The sequence below is a fragment of the Martes martes genome (assembly GCF_963455335.1).
Source record: "Martes martes genome assembly, chromosome: 8".
Taxonomy (NCBI): Eukaryota; Metazoa; Chordata; class Mammalia; order Carnivora; family Mustelidae; genus Martes; species Martes martes.
In genome coordinates this window covers 8,571,305-8,590,426 of record NC_137895.1, presented here as the reverse complement: position 1 = coordinate 8,590,426, position 19,122 = coordinate 8,571,305, and the positions used below count along the sequence as shown (strand labels likewise).

At 38.1% G+C, this 19,122-nt stretch overlaps 1 protein-coding gene across 3 annotated transcripts in view; it reads left to right on the top strand.

Moving 5' to 3' along the window:
* Window positions 1-19,122, top strand: part of TNRC6B (trinucleotide repeat containing adaptor 6B) — a 247,289-nt gene that overhangs the window by 93,888 nt on the left and 134,279 nt on the right. For all 3 annotated transcript variants that reach the window (XM_080811162.1, XM_080811163.1, XM_080811164.1), the window contains one exon: window positions 7,393-7,460. In XM_080811162.1, the coding sequence (XP_080667288.1) occupies window positions 7,393-7,460 (68 nt within the window). The remainder of the gene's footprint in view (window positions 1-7,392; window positions 7,461-19,122) is intronic.

Genomic DNA, 19,122 nt, shown 5'->3' with positions numbered 1-19,122 from the left:
TAAGTCACAGTACAGAAATTCTTTTAAATATTAGAAGTGTTGGAAGGTAAAGTTGAGAGATTCTCCAGAAAGTAAAAGAAAAAGCCAGAGAGATACAATTGGAGAGAAAAGAAGAAAACTTATGGATCAACCCCCAAAACTCAACACTGAATAAGGAATTCATGGAGGGGATGAAATTATCAAAATAAGTAGAGAAAATGTCTTAAACCTGAAGAATCTGAGTTTCTAGAGTATAAGTACCTACCCAGAAGCTCAATAAATAAAAAAAAGAACCATACTTTGTGGTTTGCATTTGCGGAACACAGGAGAGGTAGAAGACCCTAAAGGTTTCTGGAAAAGAAACGGGTTATATCCAAAACATTAGGATTTAGAATACTGTCAGATTTCTATATCATAACTCTGGGAACTAGAAGACACTGCAGCATCACTTCAAAATTGTGAAGGGAGAAAGGTTCACTAACTTGAACTTCTAATTCGATTATGTATGTGGATAAAAAAAATTCTGTATGTCAGTTACACGTATGGATAAAATAAGGACATTTCAGTCATTCAAGATCTCAAATTTACTTTCCCTATACCTTTTATCAGGAAATCACTGGAATATATGCTCCACCTAAACCAGGGAGTAGACCATGAAAGAAGACAAAGGATCTGGGGAACAGATGCTCCAGGGTAGGAGACAGAGCACCAGGAATTTCGGAGATGAAGGGGAAAAGACATCCCTGTGTCAGCTCTTTAGTGGCCTAGAGAGCAAACAGTCCAGACTGGGACAGGAGAAAACCCCTGAGGAATGTCTCCCAGACTGGAATGAAATTGGTAGATTACCTGAAGTGTTTGAATTTATTAAGAGGAGATTTACAGCTCTGTTGGAGGGTTTGAGGATGAATTAGTGAAAAATACATAATAAATACTAAGCTCCCCCCCCAACTGAAAGAAAGTGTAAAAAGAGAAAGTAGTAATTGTTAGTTCCACATAAAACAGAAAATTGTACAAGAAAAGCAAATTTAATTACACTATTCTGTATGATTCAGCTGTATCTGTTATTTACTTAGTAATAGCACTGTTAGCGCTGAATATTGATTTGAACAAATATGGTGACTTAAATTGGGAGGATGGGGAAGAAGCAATCCATGGGGGTGGAGGGGACGCCACCAGAGGAGAGTGCTATTTTTGTCTATAAGCCTGGTGGTATTATTTGACTTTTTTTTTTTAAAGATTTTATTTATTTATTCGACAGAAAGAGATCACAAGTAGGCGGAGAGGCAGGCAGAGAGAGAGAGGAGGAAGCAGGCTCCCCGCCAAGGAGAGAGCCCGATGCGGGGCTCGATCCCAGGACCCTGGAATCATGACCTGAGCCAAAGGCAGAGGCTTTAACCCTCTGAACCACCCAGGCGCCCCTTATTTGACTTTTAAAATCATATAGGGGCGCCTGGGGGGCTCTGTCGGTTGTGTCTGCCTTCTACTGAGGTCATAATCCCAGGGTCCTGGGATCAAGCCCTGAGTTGGGCTCCCTGCTCAGTGGGGAGTCTGCTTCTCCCTCTCCCTCTGCCCCTCCCCCCTCATGCTCCTTCTTGTCTCTCTCTCAAATAAATAAAATCTAAAAAAAAAAAAAAAAAAGAAATTCATGTATATGTTACTTCAATAACAGTTTAATCAGTCAACCAGTGTTTTATCAGATCAGTGATGAGAACATGGAAGAAATGGAGTATTGTTTATTCTCTTAATAATTTGGATAGTAAAGGGAAGAGTAGAAACAAGAAGATATTTGGAGGGTATCACAAGGCCAAAATAATTTTTCAGAACAGAAGAGATTATAAAGTGGGGCGCCTGGGTGGCTCGGTGGGTTAAAGCCTCTGCCTTCGGCTCAGGTCATGATCCCAGGGTCCTGGGATCGGGCCCCGCATCGGGCTCTCTGCTCAATGGGGAGCCTGCTTCCTCCTCTCTCTGCCTGCTTCTCTGCCTACGTGTGATCTCTGTCTGTCAAATAAATAAAATCTTAAAAAAAAAAAAAGAGTATAAAGTATTTGTCAGTTGAGGGGATGGATTTACTGGAAAGGAAGAAAGAGTTTCTTGGAGGTGATGTGGTGTGGGTCATGCATCTAGAATTCAGGCGGTGAGGGGAGCCTGGCAGAGCAGTGGAGTCCGGGGAAGTGGGTAAAGACGCAGGTTCATCTGCATAATCCAGACAAGAAGAAACCAAGGGCATCCATTGTGTGGGACAGGCTTTCAGGATAATCTTCAGAAAGGCCAGACTAAGGAGGACGCCTAACGGATGGGTTTGGAATCTTGGAGGAGAGTGGAAAGGTACAGAATGAATGAGTGAAGAAGGACTTTGCAGGCCAGGTGCTGACATACGAGCACTGAGTAGAAGTTAATTGGCATAGGGTTGAAAAGGAACCAGTTTTGTAACTTTCTCCAGCTATGCTCTGTATTCCCAGAGCAGAAGAGAAGAAATTAAGGGACTGGTAGGACAGAAATACCCTGAAAACAAGTCGGTGTTGAGCAAATCTAGGGCACTGAGCAGAAAAATCATTGAAATACCCGTCAAGGAGCCTCTGAATGGACACTGACGACCAATAGCAGAACTAGAAGTTAGAGTGACTCTTCCCAGGTTCAGATGAGGGAGCGAGTGCAAGGGGAGCTTGTGGCCTCCCTTTGAGATTTGAGGGACCTTGGCATGGAGCAGCTTGGGTCCTGCCCGTTCCCTAGCTGAATTTAGGAAGGAGGGAGGTCGCCTGCCTTGGGTTGGTTTAGTGTGTCTGACTCCTTTGGGCTGTGCCAGGCGCCCTTCCTGTATCCTTGTGTTGCTTTCTCCCACTGTATGGTCATGTTGTTTTTTTTTTAATTGGAGTATAGTCAACACACCGTGTTACATTAGTTTCAGGTGATCCCACAGGTCTGTACATTATGCTACTATGCTCACCACAAGTGTAGCCACCATCTGTCACCATACAATGCTGGTAATTGACTGGTTTTTGTTTGTCTTTCTCACTAATCTGCAAGCTTTTTGAGGGCACTGACACTCTTCTTCACCTTTATCTCAGCCCAGCACCTAGCGTGTAATATGTGCTGCGTAAATGTTGGTTGAATGAATGAATGGTAGTGGGAGAAAGGTGAAGACATGATATAAATTTTATGTATAAAAATCTTGAGGGGCGCCTGGGTGGCTTAGTCGATAAAGCTTTCAACTCTTGATCTCAGCACAGGTCTTGATCTCAGGGTTGTGAGTTCAAGCCCTGCACTGAGCCCCAAGCTGGCCATGGAGCCTACTTTAAAAAAAAAAAAAAAAAAAATCTTGCAACTCTTGCAAATGAAGTCAAGGAGGCGGAGTGGTAGAGATCTTCAAACTAAGTCCGAAAGTGTTCATGAAATTTGTAGGAGAAAAATAAGGGAAGGGACAGGATGTGGACATGAGAAAAACAGGAAGGGGCAGTAAGGAGCAGTGATCTCTCTGGACCGTTTTTATTGTCTTCGAGGTGATGGAGACAGAAAAGTTGTGAACCCTGCTGCAGGAGATGGTGTCTTCCAGGGAAAGGCATTTGAATTGACACTTAAGGGAATGAGTAGGAATTTGAACTGCATGTGGGCAGAAGGCCAGGGCTTCTAGGCAAGGGGGAGCAGTTCATGTAAATACACAGAGGGCTAAGGAGTTGTATGCCCCCACCAGGGGTTCAGAGTGGGTGAGGCAGAGGCAGATGAAAAGATTGTTTAGACTAAGGAACTGAATTTTTATCCCTCCGGGTAGGTGATGGAGCACCACTGAAGAATTTCAAGGAGAGCGATGCAGTCAGATTTGCATTTACAAAGCCCACTTGATGGAAACGGTTTGGAGGATGTATTAAAATGAGATGGGACCCGGAGGCACAAAGACCACTGAGAAGGCTTGTGTAGTAGTGAGATATAGAGAAGCTGGCTTTTAACTATGGTCGTGAAAGAGAATAAAGAAGGGGTGGTGGATGTGAGAGCTATTTAAGAGGTGAAAGCCACAATACTTGGTGATTAATAGGATGTAGGGTTAAGGAGGGAACCTTGGATTCTTGTGTGATGACAGGTTTCTCCTGCTACCTGAAGGTAGAGCTTTCCTATGAAATCTTTCCTAAGTCCAAATGTTGTATAAAACCAAGAAACAATGACCATTTCTTCATATGGGAAAATCTTGGCGCATTCCCAAACCCAGAAAATAACCTCTCCTAGGCTTTTCCGATACTTCAAGACACATCTTGCTAACGGATGCACAGGATAACTGGAGATAAAGCACAGATGCTCACAAAGTTAAAAACTCTGGCAGCAAGATGCGGAGATGCTGAGTCCTTGGGAAGTCCTAGGGAAGGAGGCTGGTGGTGCCCCTCTCTGCTGCTCAGGGCGCGCACTGCTCTGTAACTGCTGGCTGCAAGACCAGCACTGAACGCTACTTTGCTTTTTGCCTTCATCTGTAAAAAAGCGAAAATCCTCTCCAGATTTTTGTTGTTGTTAGCAAAAATAGGTATTAACATAGGTCTTTTGTGAAAGTGAAGTGGTACAACACGGACTTTTGAAAAGTGCGGCATACCTGTATAGGTTTCATGTTTGGGGATCTTAGTGAATGATGGTACCATTTGGAGACATAGGGGATATAAAAAGAAGAGGAAATTTGAGGACAAAGGTGATATTTCCTTTGGAATTTATTGGGCCATTTAAACAGAGAAGACTAGTGTGCGTAACATGGGGGCTGGAGTTAAAGATTGGGAGCCCACATGGAAGAGATCGTCAAAGTTCTGGGTTCTTCGATCTTCTTACTGTACTTCACTAGAAATTGATTCTAGATAAACCTTTTTCAAAAAAAAAAAAAAACAAACTACTAAGCAGAGGCCAACGTGCACAACTAAGAGCTCTTTTTTTTTTTTAGAGCTCTTTAATTGGAGAGAATTTTTAAAGATGAAGGATCAAGAAATTTCCATAATATATATAAATGAGAGAATAGTCATTCTTGTCTTCAAGAAAATAATTGATGCTTGCGCTTGCAAGAAACTTAATAAACATAAACAGTTTGTCACCTGTTTTTCCTAACTAAGGCACAACATTTATATAGTTAAGTCCATAAAATGCACAACACAGTGATTTTCAAAAATATACCTGGACACTCTTGTAACACAACCAGGTCATCTCAAGCTCCTCATTAAGTGTCCCTCTGCAATCCTGTTTTTTCTTCTAGAGTTTTTACATCCTAAGTATAAGCTTAGGATGGGAGAATCCTCCCTCTCCTTGGCTAAGTCCCATAGGCTGCAGAGTGAGGAAGTTCCTAAGAATAAAGTCAAAACCTGGTTTGAATTTTACAGTATGCACAGCATGTGTTTTTAATTATTCTTGTGTATGCTTCCTCCGGCTTCTTTAATGGAAATTACAAACACCTCTTAATTTTTCCGTCTTTTTTGAAACTTAGCCTCTTAATATTGCCTCATCTTCTTAAGAAATGAAGACTGAGGATGACAGAATTGGAAAGCCTTTTGTTTTCTTTGGGCTTCATTGTATTGTATGTGTCTATGTTACTGTTGTCTGTCTTCCAGCTTATTAGGTACTATAACTATTTTTCTAAGTTGGGAATAGTCCTGTCTATTTCCTTGAATATATCTGTTTAATTTTTTTTAAAGTTTTGCCTTTTGGGAGAGTCTTCATAGGACTGACAGACAGTCCCCATTTGTGGAGGTAGCTGTATCTCTGTCACTGATCTTCCAGATCAATAAACCATTTGGAATGGTAAAATGCTTTTTTCCCTCTTGAAATTTGTACTGAGAAATAAACCATACATATATAAAAGAAAGAAATGGATAGTTAAAAGAATAATTATAAAGCAAATACCCATATACCTTCTACATAGGCCAAGAAGTAAACCACAGGCATACCCCAGGACCTTGCATAGGCCCCTTCCTAAGACAATCACTAGCCTAAATTTTGTATGTCATTCATTTTTTTGTGTGTATATGTGTGTTTGTTTTTAATTTTTTAATTTTGTCATTCATTTTTTAAAAATAGTTTTTAGGGGCACCTGGGTGGCTCAGATGGTTAAGCTTCTGCCTTCAACTCAGGTCATGTTCCCAGGGTCCGGGGATCGAACCCCAAATCAGGTTCCCTGTTCAGCTGGGGAGCCTGCTTCTCCCTCTCCCTCTGCTGCTCCCCCTGCTTGTGCTCTCCCACTTTCTCTGTCAAATAAATAAATAAAATGTTTTAAAAGTAATAAAATAGTTTTAAAAAACTGTATACAGGAGCACCTGGCTTAGTTGGTTGAGCGACTGCTTTCAGCTCAGGTCGTGAACCTGGAGTCCTAGGATCCAGCCCCGCATCGGGCTCCCCACTGAGCAGGGGGGAATCTGCTTCTCCCCTGACTCTCCCCCATCTCATGCTCTCACTCTTTCTCTCATTCTCTTGCTCTCAAATAAGTGAATAAATAAATAATCTTTTTAAAAAGTAATAAAAATAAAAACTATATATACACATATATACATCTATATACACATGCATATATATAGTTTTTAAAAGTGTATATTTGAACATTATATAATGGAATTATACTGCCTGTGTATTCTTTTATGATTTGCTTTTTCACCCAATATTGTGTTTTTGTAACTCATCTAGGCTGTGGTGTGTAGCTACAGTTAATTCCTTTTCATATAGTATAGTGTTCTGTTGTTCTGAAAACACCACAGTATATTTATTTATTTTACTGTTGATGGATGTTTGCTTTTTTTCTGCTTAAAGTAATTCTACAAAAAAATATTTCTATATATGTATGAAAGTTTCTCTGCAGTATTTATCCAGAGGTGCAGCCACTAGTTTGTACAGTACATACACAGTCCAACGTACCAGATAGTGGCAAACTTTTGAAAAGCAGTTGCACCAATTTTTCTTCCCACCGGAAATAGATGAGTGTTGCTGTTGTTCCGTGCCCTTGCCAACACTTGGTATTGCCCAACTTTTTAATTTTAGCCAACCTGGTAGTTGTGAAATGGTATCTCTTGGTGGTTTTAATTTGCATTTTCCTGGTTGACATGAGATTGAATATCTTTTCATTTGTGCATCCTCTTCAGTAAAATTCCTACGTGGTTATTTTGTAAAATTTTCCGGTTCATTGTCTTTTTCTTATTGATTCATAGCAATTCATTATTATATTCCAGATGTAAAATTTTTTTTTGTTACAGTTATGTGAGTTCCAAGTCAACACACTTCCTTTTCTGTTCTGCAAATCTAGGAGAGATGCCTTGAGCAAACTTGGAGATTGAAAGGCACTGGCCCAGGCTTCTGGACCAGGCAACAGAGGGCAGTGGCCATGTGGTTGTGCACGGGGCAGGCACTGGCAGTTTGAGTGAGCTGTATCTTAGTTACTGACTACCTCTGACCTGTGGTGCTTGCCTTTTGCAGGTGGAACAGGAGGATTTTGTAATGGAAGGGCATGGCAAGACTCCACCTCCTGGTGAAGAAAGCAAACAGTGAGTCACAGTTTATTTAAAGAGGGTCCTATTACAGATCTTCAGAAGTACTTTGGTTAAACATGCTGAGAGCACGTTTGCAGAGGATGCATACATTGGGCACACTGGAACTCACCAGGTGCTTTGGTGGCTGGTAATGCATTTGCTTCTATTTATAGACAGACTAACTGGAGGGACAGGAAAGTTGGCTTTGTAGTTTTTCACACTTGGCTAATCAAAATTTGTGTTACACTTTAGCAAAGGCTTTAAGGCTCAGGATGTTCCAAATTGAACTAATTCAGTCTGGTTGATTTCCACAGAAGTTTAAAATGTTATATTCTTTCCTTAGCTATGTCTTTATGAAGTGCACTAAACGGATAGACTTTCCCTGCATTCCAAGTATGAATTTATTTGTATAGCACTTCCTGAAATTCTATTTCATTTAGTTATTTATACTTCTGTTCTCTGTTTAAATAACAAATTGTTTCCCTAAAGGAACGGCAATCATAAATAATATAACTTAGCCAACATTCTAAATAATTCAAGACCTCTCCCCTGACTTCTCAAAGAGTGATCAGTTTTAAATCTGAAATTGGGAGTCCTCGGAGTAGCTTTTTGGTAACCATGAGCAGATTTTTCTCCTCCCTTTGCCCCAGAACTTGAAAAATTGTGTTGCAGAGAAGACTGGTGTTTCGTATGCCCTTTTAAAGGAAGCACAGTTAAGGCTGGCCTGAAGTATTGACAGAACTTCTTTTATTCAGACTGTAGTCTCCTAAGCTAAATGGGACAGCGATTCGTGGAATTTACTGAAAATCTGTAGAAAGAAACTCCTCTCTCATCTTTTTTTTTTCTTTCTTTTCCTTTTCCTTAGAAAATAGTTTAGTTTTGGTCTGTTTTATGAAAATGATGTCTCCGAAACCCTTAGGAATGAATTATGCAGAATATGCTGTGCTCCACAAGGCCAGGTTCATTAAGGAGAATGTTTATCTTGTATTTGTTGTGAATGGAAACCAGGATATTTTCACAGCTGGTTTAATTTGCTAACCGGGCAGTTTTAAAAATAGCTTACAATATAAATCCTAACTTTGCTGTATTCTGTCAAATGCACTTATATTCTACATGGACTCACGGAGTCATTTCATCTTTAGCAAAGTGGAATGCCAAACATTGAGTCCCCGTGGAATTACAGGAACGGTTCGGACATTTCTCCCATCCTCTTGCCCACTCCCCCAACCCTGCACTCTGGTCAGAGGTCTTATAATATAAACATGATACGTCCCGTTTGATTTGGGTTTTCTGTGCACAAGGTACCTTGCTTAGATGCTGTCGATGTTATTTCTGTTCGTGACAGTGTACCATTTTATTCCAGGGTCGTGGTAGGTAACTTGTCCATGGGAATGCAGCTTGAAATGGAAGTTAGGATTTGAACCTGGATCTTTCTGACATTAAAGTGTTTTATAGTATCTCCTGAACCCAAATCCTTTGCCAACCTTGGGAGCCGTGTTTCCGAAAAGTACTGTGGTTAGCAAAACTGTACTGGTGTTAAGATCAAAGCCTCATGGATAAGAGGGAGGTGGGGGAAGCAATGAAAATGGCATTAAGCCTATTTTTAAAGCACAGATGAAAGTTCTGTTCTCCAGAGGGTATCCATTTCCCAAACAAACTAGTCTTTATCTTTAAAAACCTGCTCCAGTAACCCCTATCCTGTATCAGCCTCTCTAGGTATTCAGAAGGCATCCCTGGGGCAGATTCTCCCACAGGTTCTGTGTTACACAAATGGTGCTTCTTTTAGAGCTTCAGACAGCCCCGTGGACTTGTGTTGTGTCCTTACCTTGTTTTGTTTTCATGAGTCTCATACTGCCTTTTCACAGATGAATCCTGTTTTGTTTTGTGTCTGGTTTTGTTTTATTTTTCTTCCTGAGCCTGGTCTGCTGTCATATATTGAAATGATAAAGCAGAAATGATGCTTCTCACCAGATGCTCCTCCCATAGACCTGTTCAGCTCTTCTATGGGAGTGGGGACCAAAGGCGATGTGGTCTTTTGATGATGATGATGATGATGATGATGATTTTGGTATCTCAGAACTGCAGTTGGCAGAGGATGATTGAATCCTGGATAGTAGGATCTAGGAACTAAATACTACATTCTAGATCCTGGACGTGTACACATTGCCAAATAACTTGTGAAATTCCTGCTTATTCTTTTATTTTTTTTAATTATTAAAAATAACACAGTTGGCTCTTGAACAACACGGGTTTGAATTGTGCAAGTCCATTTATACATGGAATTTTTTTTTAAGTTTATTTATTTTTAGTAATCTCTACACCCAACATAGGGCTCAAACTCACAACCCTAAGATCAAGAGTTGCATGCTTTTCTGACTGAGCCAGAAAAATATGGGAAAGTGCTGTAAATGTACTTTCTTTTCCTTATGATTTTAAAACATTTTCTTCACTAAATCCTACTCTTAAAACCAATATTGCACTATGGTTTTGCTTGTTTGTTTGTTTGTTTTTGTTTTTGTTTTTTTTAAGTAGCTTCACGCCTAGCATGGAGCCCAGTGTGAGTCTTGAACTCACAACTCTGAGATCAGGAGATGGAAACTTAACTAATTGAGCCACCCAGGTGCCCCTACACTATATATGTTGACTAACTAAAATTTAAATAAAAACTCAAAACAAAACAAAAAATAAAATAAAACATTTTCGGGGCGCCTGGGTGGCTCAGTTGGTTAACCATTTGCCTTCGGCTCCCTGCTCAGTGAGGAGCTGCTTCTCCCTCTCCCTATCCCTCTGCCTCTCCCTCTGCTTGTGCTGTCTCACTCTCTGTCAAATAAATAAATGAAATCTTTAAAAATCAATCAGTCAATAAAACACTTTTCTTTTGCATACTTTATTGTAAGAATACAGTACAGAATTCATATGACGTACAAAGTAGTTGTTGACAGTTTGCTATCAGTAAGGTTTCCCATAAACACTAGGCTATTCATAGTTAAGTTTTGGAGAATCAGAAATAATTTGCAGGTTTTCAACTGTGTGGGGGGAGTCAGCGCCCCAACCCACATGTTGTTTAAGGGGCAACTTACATGCTTGTCATAAAACATTCAAACGGTAAATGTAGATAGAGGAATGAAGGCGAGACTTCTTTTACCCAACTTCCCCTCCTAATCCTTGTAAACACTTCCTGTATATTTTTATTGATTGATTGATTGATTCTTTTAATTTAGTAGGCTCCGCACCCAATGTGGGGTGGAACTCACAACCCTGAGATCAAGAGTTGGACATTCTACCATCTGAGCCAGCCAGGCACCCCATTTTCTGTATATCTTAAAATAACTAAATAGGAATTTTTTTTACCCAACGTTATTCTTCTGTGACTTGCTTTTTTAATTTGGCATCTTACACAGCCTCTTTCATGCTCTTAAACATTTACAGAACATTTTGTTGAATGGATGGACTATAATCATTCTTCTCCAGTAGATATTTTGGTGGTCTCTACTTTGATTATTACAAATAATATTTTATTGAACATCCTTAATTCTTATATTTTTATTCACAGGTGTATTTCTGTGGAATAAATTTCTAGAGATGGAACTGTCAGTTCATGGTTTGTTTTTTTTTTTTTTTTTTGCACGAAGGTAGCTATTAGCAAATTGCCTTCTAAAGAAGCTATATACCCATGATGCCTTCCATAAATAGTGTATAAGAATGCCCATTTTGGGGGCACCTGGGTGGCTCAGTGGGTTAAAGCCTCTGCCTTCGGCTCAGGTCGTGATCCCAGGGTCCTGGGATCGAGCCCTGCATCGGGCTCTCTGCTCAGCAGGTAGCCTGCTTCCTCCTCTCTCTCTCTCTCTGCCTGCCTCTCTGCCTACCTGTGATCTCTGTCAAATAAATAAAGTCTTTAAAAAAAAAAAAAGAATGCCCATTTTGCCTCATCTTTGATGACAATAAAATTACTTATCCTGAAATTTTTGCCACTCTTATATTTTATTATGTGTGTTGTTGTTTTATTAAAGTAATCTCTACACCAAACATGAGGCTTGAACTCACAACCTCAAGATCAAAAGTCATGTGTTCCACCGACTGAGCTAGCCAGGGACCCCTAATATTTTATTGTTTTTATTTGCTCTTTTCTGCTTACTAATAAGATGGAATATATTTTGTTAGTTTATTGGCCATAGATTTTTGAATTTTATGTATAACTTATTTGCATATTATTCCCATTTTTCTATTGAATTGTTTCTTTTGATAGCTTTGTAGGAGCCCTTCATAAGATATAGATATTAACCTTTGTCTTCTGAGATGTTTTAAATATTTTCTCCCAATCTTTTATCTTTTATCATTGGAGTATCTTTCATACTAATAAAGTTAAAACATTTTTATGTGGTAAAATCAGTCAGCCTTTGTAGCTTCTATATTTTGTGCTTGCTGAGAGAAGTTGTCCCTGCCCTAATGTAATAAAATATCTTAGTTTTCCTGCTTTCTTTTTTACCTTTACATCTTAAAAAAAAAATTTTTTTTAAGATTTTATTTTTTGTTTCAAAGAGAGAACACATGCATGAACCAGGGCGGGGGGTGGCACAGAGGCAGAGGGAGAAGCAGAGTCCCCAATGAGCAGGGAGCCCAGTGCGGGGCTCCATCCCAGGACCCCGGGGATCATGACCTGAGCTGGAGGCACTTGCTTAACCAACAGAGCTACCCAGGCGCCCCTTTCCCTTTACATCTTAATTGAACTGGTACTCATTTTTGTGTATGAAGTGAGGCAGAGATCTAAATTTTTTTCCAAATTGATTTCCAAAATGGCTCTCATTCATTGGTCTCAGTTTGTATGAATAGCCTATTTTATTTGTGGACGCAGATGGAATACAGGGCTAATAGAATGTCAAGGTCATAGAGCAAATTCTTGTAAGGATTAGGACTAAAATTATTTTTATTAGCTGATCTATACCACTTTCTTTGCTTCATCATTTAACATTTTTACCATAGGTGCCAGAAGTTTTGAAAAAATTATTTTATTTCCTTGATGTTTATTTCAGTGGAGCTAAGTTCTTTTAACAGGCAGGTTAAGGTAGCTATGCATGTAGAAAACCCTCTTAAAAAATAATTGACTTTAGGGGCGCCTGGCTGGCTCAGTGGGTTAAGCCTCTGCCCTCGGCTCAGGTCATGATCTCAGGGTCCTGGGATCGAGCCCCGCATCGGGCTCTCTGCTCAGCAGGGAGCCTGCTTCCCCCTCTCTCTCTGACTGCCTCTCTGCCTACTTATGATCTCTGTCTGTCAAATAAATAAATAAAATCTTTAAAAAAAAAAAATAATAATTGACTTTAAAAAAAATAATAATTGACTTTTGATATTGAGAAATATCTGTGCTAAACTGTTAATATTTAGATCAGTTGTACTGGATTCTGATGTATGTGTGAACAAGATTAAGTAGAGTGTATAGCTTTAAACACTTTGTGTATATATATTGTTTCAATATTGTTGCTTTTTAATGAGGTTTATGAACTATTACTATATCTAATACAATCATTTTTCTGAGGATATTTACTTTACGAGCTACTATAACAAATCAAACAAGCTAAGTTTATTGCCATATAATTACTACATTAAACTCACACAGCATTAATCACATAATGTGTTTAACACAGGGGTAAATATAAAACTATAACATCTTTTCAAAAAGCATAAGCAGATAGTTGCTCATAGATTGTGTTTGACTCTGCTTATTTGAAAGCTCATTTTATATAAAATGTTTCCACCCAAGACAGGCTCTTGATTTGGTTTTATTTATGAGACAAGTGATGGTCTAGATGTTTGTAGGCAGATTATTTGTTGTAAATTATTTGCAGCCAAATATCCGTTTTTGTGTACAGTTGATCTTTGAACAACATGAGAGTTAGGTAGGGGCACTGACCCAAACACAGTCAGAAATCCACAGGTAACTCTTGACTCCCCAAAAGCTTAACTACTAGTAGTCTACTGTTAATTGGAAACCTTATGGATAATATAAACAGTCAGTTGACACATATTTTGTATGTTATGTACATTCTATGCCAAATTCTTACAATAAAATGTTAGAGAAGAAATGTTTTAAAATCATAAGGAAGGTACATGTACAGCACTGTATTGTACTTACTAAAAAAAAGTCTGCATTTAAGTGGACCTGCACACTTCAAACCTGTGATGTTCAAGGATCAACTGTATTAATGAATTTAGCTTCTTTTCAATTTCTTCCTTAAAATCTAATTTATAAACAAGAATAAGCCTTAAATCTCCATGTTTAAGTAGACTCATATTCTCAAAAGATACTTGCCTTGAACATACTACAGTGATTCAGTTTTTCTAGTAAATCTTTATTGATTGAATTTTGTTGAATCTTCTGGTTCATTTTATGAAAATTCAGCATTTAAAACAAATCTCTCAAAGTGGGATCTCAGAAACATATTTGCACACCCATGTTCATTGCAGCATTCATAACAGCCAAGCAGTGGGACAACCTAAATGTCCATTGAGAGATGAGTGGGTAAAGAAAATGTGGTATATACGCACAATGGAATATTACAAAGCCTTAAAAATAAGGAAATCCTGTCACATGCTACAATATAGATGAAACTGAAGGGCATTATGCTAATCAAAATAAGCCAGTCACATAAGGACAAATGCTGTGTGATTCCACTCAAATGAAGTATCTGATGTTAAAAATCATAAAAGCAGAAAGTGGAAAAGTGAGGATTGCCAAGGTCTCTGGGTAGGGAGTAGAGGGAATCGGTCGGTGTTCAATGGATGTTTTGCAAGATGAAAAAGTTCTAGAGATCTGTTGCAAAACAGTGAGAATGTACTTAACACTCCTGAGCTTTACACTTAAAAATGGTTAAGATGGTAAATTTAATTTGATGTGTTTTTGCCACAAAAAAAAAAAAAAGCAACCAAATTTAAATGTACTTTAAATGCAAAATTCAGCCTGGATTTCAAAGACTTAGTACCGTAAAAAATAGTGTAAAATTAATAACTTACATTGATTTTATGTTGAACTGATAATTTTTATATATGTTATTTTAAATAAAACATACATATTAAAATTTTTAAAAATCTCATTTTATAATGTGTTACATAGACAGTATCCCCTTTTTAGGCTTATTGGTAGAATTAATTATATCAGTTCCTGTATTTCAACACCCCTGGGGTACCATCTTTTTTGATTTCCCTTTTTTAAGGGAGAATCTGTTCAGAGTTTCATGGGAGGCTATATGGAAATCAAAGTGTTGAAGATAGTTTTATATTGATTTGGAGAAAAGAATGTAATTTATGGAGTCAACATTGCTCTTTATACTCTCGTGTGGTGTAATATGGCTTTGGGCTTGAGGTGCTATTTTTTAAATGTCTTGACTCCAATGTCTTGATTAAATTCTCTTCTTACTAATTACATTCCTCCCAACTTAAATGTCTAGTTATAAAATGCCCTTTTAATTTTTCTGAATTATTAATTATACAGACCTTTCATTAATTCTAACAGCTTGTCCTTACCTTATCTTTGTTTCTGCTCCTACTGGAACTCATTAACTTCCGGCTCTATCTTCCTCCGATTCTTCTTATACTGTAGTGCGACTTTTAAGTTTATTCTTCCCATCTCTACACTAAGGATTCCTTTTATTAGGATATTCGTTGTTTCCTGTTTAACCACCAAATTTAATACTGAGTTCTTTCGCAACCATTCTTTTGGGTGCTTGTTTTAAAAAAAAATGGGGCAGCTCTATAGGATTTCCTAAATACACACACACACACACACACACACACACACACAGGGAAAAAAAAGGAAAGTATTTCCAAGTCATTTATTTTATACGTAATTATCTTCAAAACACAAACTGGTATTTGACCATAGCAAAGAGGTGTTTTTATTTTAACATTTCTGTGTTCTACCATGGTTTTTCACCAGTTTTTTTTCTTTAAACTATTGAAATATGTACAAGTTGAAATAAACTTACAAGTACCAAAGTGAACTCTGTGTAAGCTCCATCATTATTACACAGCGGTAAACTGGACATCAGGAGACTAGTTAGATTTCTATATAATCGTCTTTGATTTTTTTTTTAAGAATTTTTATTTGTTTGTTTATTTGACAGAGAGAGATCACAAGTAGGCAGAGAGGCAGGCAGAGAGAGAGAGGAGGAAGCAGGCTCCCTGCCGAGCAGAGAGCCCCATGCGGGACTCGATCCCGGGACTCTGAGATCATGACCTGAACCGAAGGCAGAGGCTTAACCCACTGAGCCACCCAGGCGCCCCCGTCTTTGATTTTTTTAAGAGAAAGGAAACGAGTTTTATTTTCAAGTTAATTGGTATTTTGAAAATGCCACAAAGAGGTTCAGTAGATGATAGTTATGCCTATGGAATTTTTGCTTCTGGGAATTTTAGCATAACCATAAACATTTTGTATTAGGTCTTTGGGAAACTATCCCTTGCTAATAAATTTTGTAATTTGCATTGAAGTGACTGAAAAAATTAATTCTCTGAAAACATTTTTCCCCCCGAGTCTCAGAATGATACATAATAAGTTCTGAATTGTATTTCATGAGGTTTTTCTTGGATGTCTGGTCCATGGATTAGTTACAATAAGAGTAACTTCAGGAGCTCTGTGTTTCATAGTTGAAAATGATACAAATTGTGTGGGTTGCTGCTACTTACAGGTTCTAGTGGTGACTTTAACCAATAATGAACAGGATAGATCATGCAGTTCTTAGAAAACTGCGTCTAATTTTATAATAGTCTTAATTATTTAGCTTATATTTTGCTTATGGACAAACTAACTGCCTTTATGGAAAAACATTACTCGAAAGGCAAGATGTATTTGCCTGGTTCCTTGAAATTGGTGTCTTAGGCTTTTTTTTTTTTTTTTTTTTTTTTTTGGAGATGTTATTATTATCGTGTAGTTACAAAATGTTTCTGAAATGTTTGAAATAGCAATTACAGGTAGAGAACTACAAATTCAGCTGCAGGAATCTCCAGGGGTGTCATAAAGAGAAGCTAGTGTTTATTTCCCCAAAATGTTACGATCACTAGAGGGTGTGGAGACAAGTTCTGCCGCGAGCGCTTGGCATGGGTTTCCCTTCCTGCTGGGAATGTCTGTGCCCGGAAGCTGGGGTTGGAGGAGAGGTGAAGAACATGGTAGAGAGGAGGCACACCATGGCAGGCAGGTTAAGCCTTTTTGCTCTTCAGCTCTGCAAGGACAAAGACCTTTTTCAGCTCAGTCACTGCCAATGGCCCATAGAAAATGTCAATAAATATACTATATTGAATGAATGAGGTTGTCTGAGTGCTAAGAATCCCTGTTTTATACTCACTTTGAAAGTCTGAGGTGAAGTTATTAAAAATCCTAACTCCAGAATATTTTATTTTTTATTAGCAGAAGGGACGTGATTTGATAACGTATCATGTTTGACTTTATAGCCAATGCTTTCTTGAGTATATTCCAACGGACCTGATTTTGAGACTGTTCTTTAAGCATCTCTACCATAAGCCAATTGTTGATTATTGTTTATTTAGCAGAAGATGCCTTTCTATCCATGTCTGAACTTTTTCTTTGCTTCTGGGGGCCTCCTTTAAGTGGCCTTAAACCTACCTATGCATATTTTTTTCTTTTGTTTAAAGGATCTTGGGGAGCCTGCTGGCTCAGTAAGTTAGAGCTTGTGACTCTTGATCTCGGGGTCATGAGTTCAAGCCCCATGTTGGGCATAGAGATTACTTTAAAAGAAAAACCTAATTAATTAGTTGCCTAATTAATTAATTAAAGGATCTTTCTGCATCCGTCCAGTGGCTTTCCATAAGGCCTTCCATGCAGGTCTCTTTTCCTTCCCCTCTATGTGCCTTTGTTCAGGCAAAGAAGACCCTTCTTTCTGACCAGGAGTGAATCTGGGTTTTGTGGGAATGCTCTTTAAGAGCATTAATTTCACATACAAGTTGTACAGAAGTGAACATTTATTTACAATGAGGAAAGAAATCATAAAAATGGCAACTTTTAAGAGTTGACAAATACAAAATTCAGAAAAATAGCAATAATATTTGTATTCACTGCTTAACACATCACTGTGAAACTTTTTACTCTCCATTTTTTGGCGGTATAGTCTTTGTTGCCCTTTCATGTAACAATTCTTGTGATATTTTCTAAAAAGAGAATAAAAAGGTAATTCATTGTTTATTACAGAATGGTTGACCAGAATATGGTTTTTCATTTTGACAGATTAGCAAACTTCCTTTTAGCCTCACAACTTGTTATTACTAACATTATATAAGTTTTTAAGATTGTTGTCAACTTTGGGAAAAACCTGTATCAAGTATCCTTTATATTACAAGGCTTCATTTTTTCATGTACATTGGCACTTTGAAATACTCTTTGAACTGACACATTTATATCATGATGCAGAGTAAGTTGGCCCGGTAACATCTTTGTATACAAGGACGGTTAACATTACTCAACCACACACAGACATGACTGAGAACCATGTGACTATATTCTGCTAATCTTAAAATGAATATATCACCAATTTAACTTTCTTTCCACAAATCCCTAAAATGTATGCACCCACTCTAACTCTACTGACAGGGAATCATGATGGGGGAAGGTTGAGATGGAAAGAGGCTGTAGTTTTAACAATATGGGTTAACAGTGATGAAAATATCTTGTCTTTGCACACTTTATAAAAATAATTGGTCATTTAGAACAAAGTTGGAGTAGTCACACTTCCAATTTCAAAATATATTACAAAGTTACACTAATCAAAACAGTGTGATACTGGCATAATGATAGGCAAGTAGACCAATGGAATAGGATAGAAAGCCAGAAATAAATACTCACATATAAGGTCAAGTGATCTTTGACAAGAGTGCCAAAACCATTCAATGGGGAATGAAGGAGAGGGTCTTTCCAACAAATGGTGTTGGGAACACTGGCTACCCAGTAACGAAAGAATGAAGATGACCTCTTGTCTCATACCATGTACAAAAATTAACTCAAAATGGATTAAGACCTAACAGTATAAAACCCTTTGAAGAAAACAGAAGAGGAAAGCTTCATGACACTGGAGTTGGCAGGGATTTCTTGGATGTGACACCAAAATATAGACAAATGAGACTACTCAAAAATAGACAAATGAGACTACATCAAAGTTTTAAAATTTTGTGCCTCAAAAGACACAGTCCATAGAGTGAAAAGGCAGCCTACAGAATGGGAGAAAATATCTGTAAGTCGTATATCTGGTAAGGGGTTAATATGCAGGATATGTAGAGAACTGCAGCTCAACAACAAAAGATCAAATAACGTGATTTAAAAATGGGCAAAGGACTTGAATAGACATTTCTCCAAGGATATATAAGTGGCCAGTAAGCATATGAAAAGACACTCATCATCACTAATAAAGAAATGCATATCAAAACCATAATGAGATACTACTTCACATACATCAGGATAACTACTATCAAAACAAAAACAAAACCCGGAAAAACCAAAACCCAGAACAAAACCACCAAAACCAGAAAATAGCAAGTGTTGGCAAAGATGTGGAGAAATTGAAACCTTTGCGTGCTGTTGGGATTATAAAATGACATAACTGCTATGGAAGACAAAAGGTTTCTCAAAAAATGAAAAATAGAACTACCGCATGATCCAGCAGCCTGCCTTCTGGGTACGTATGCA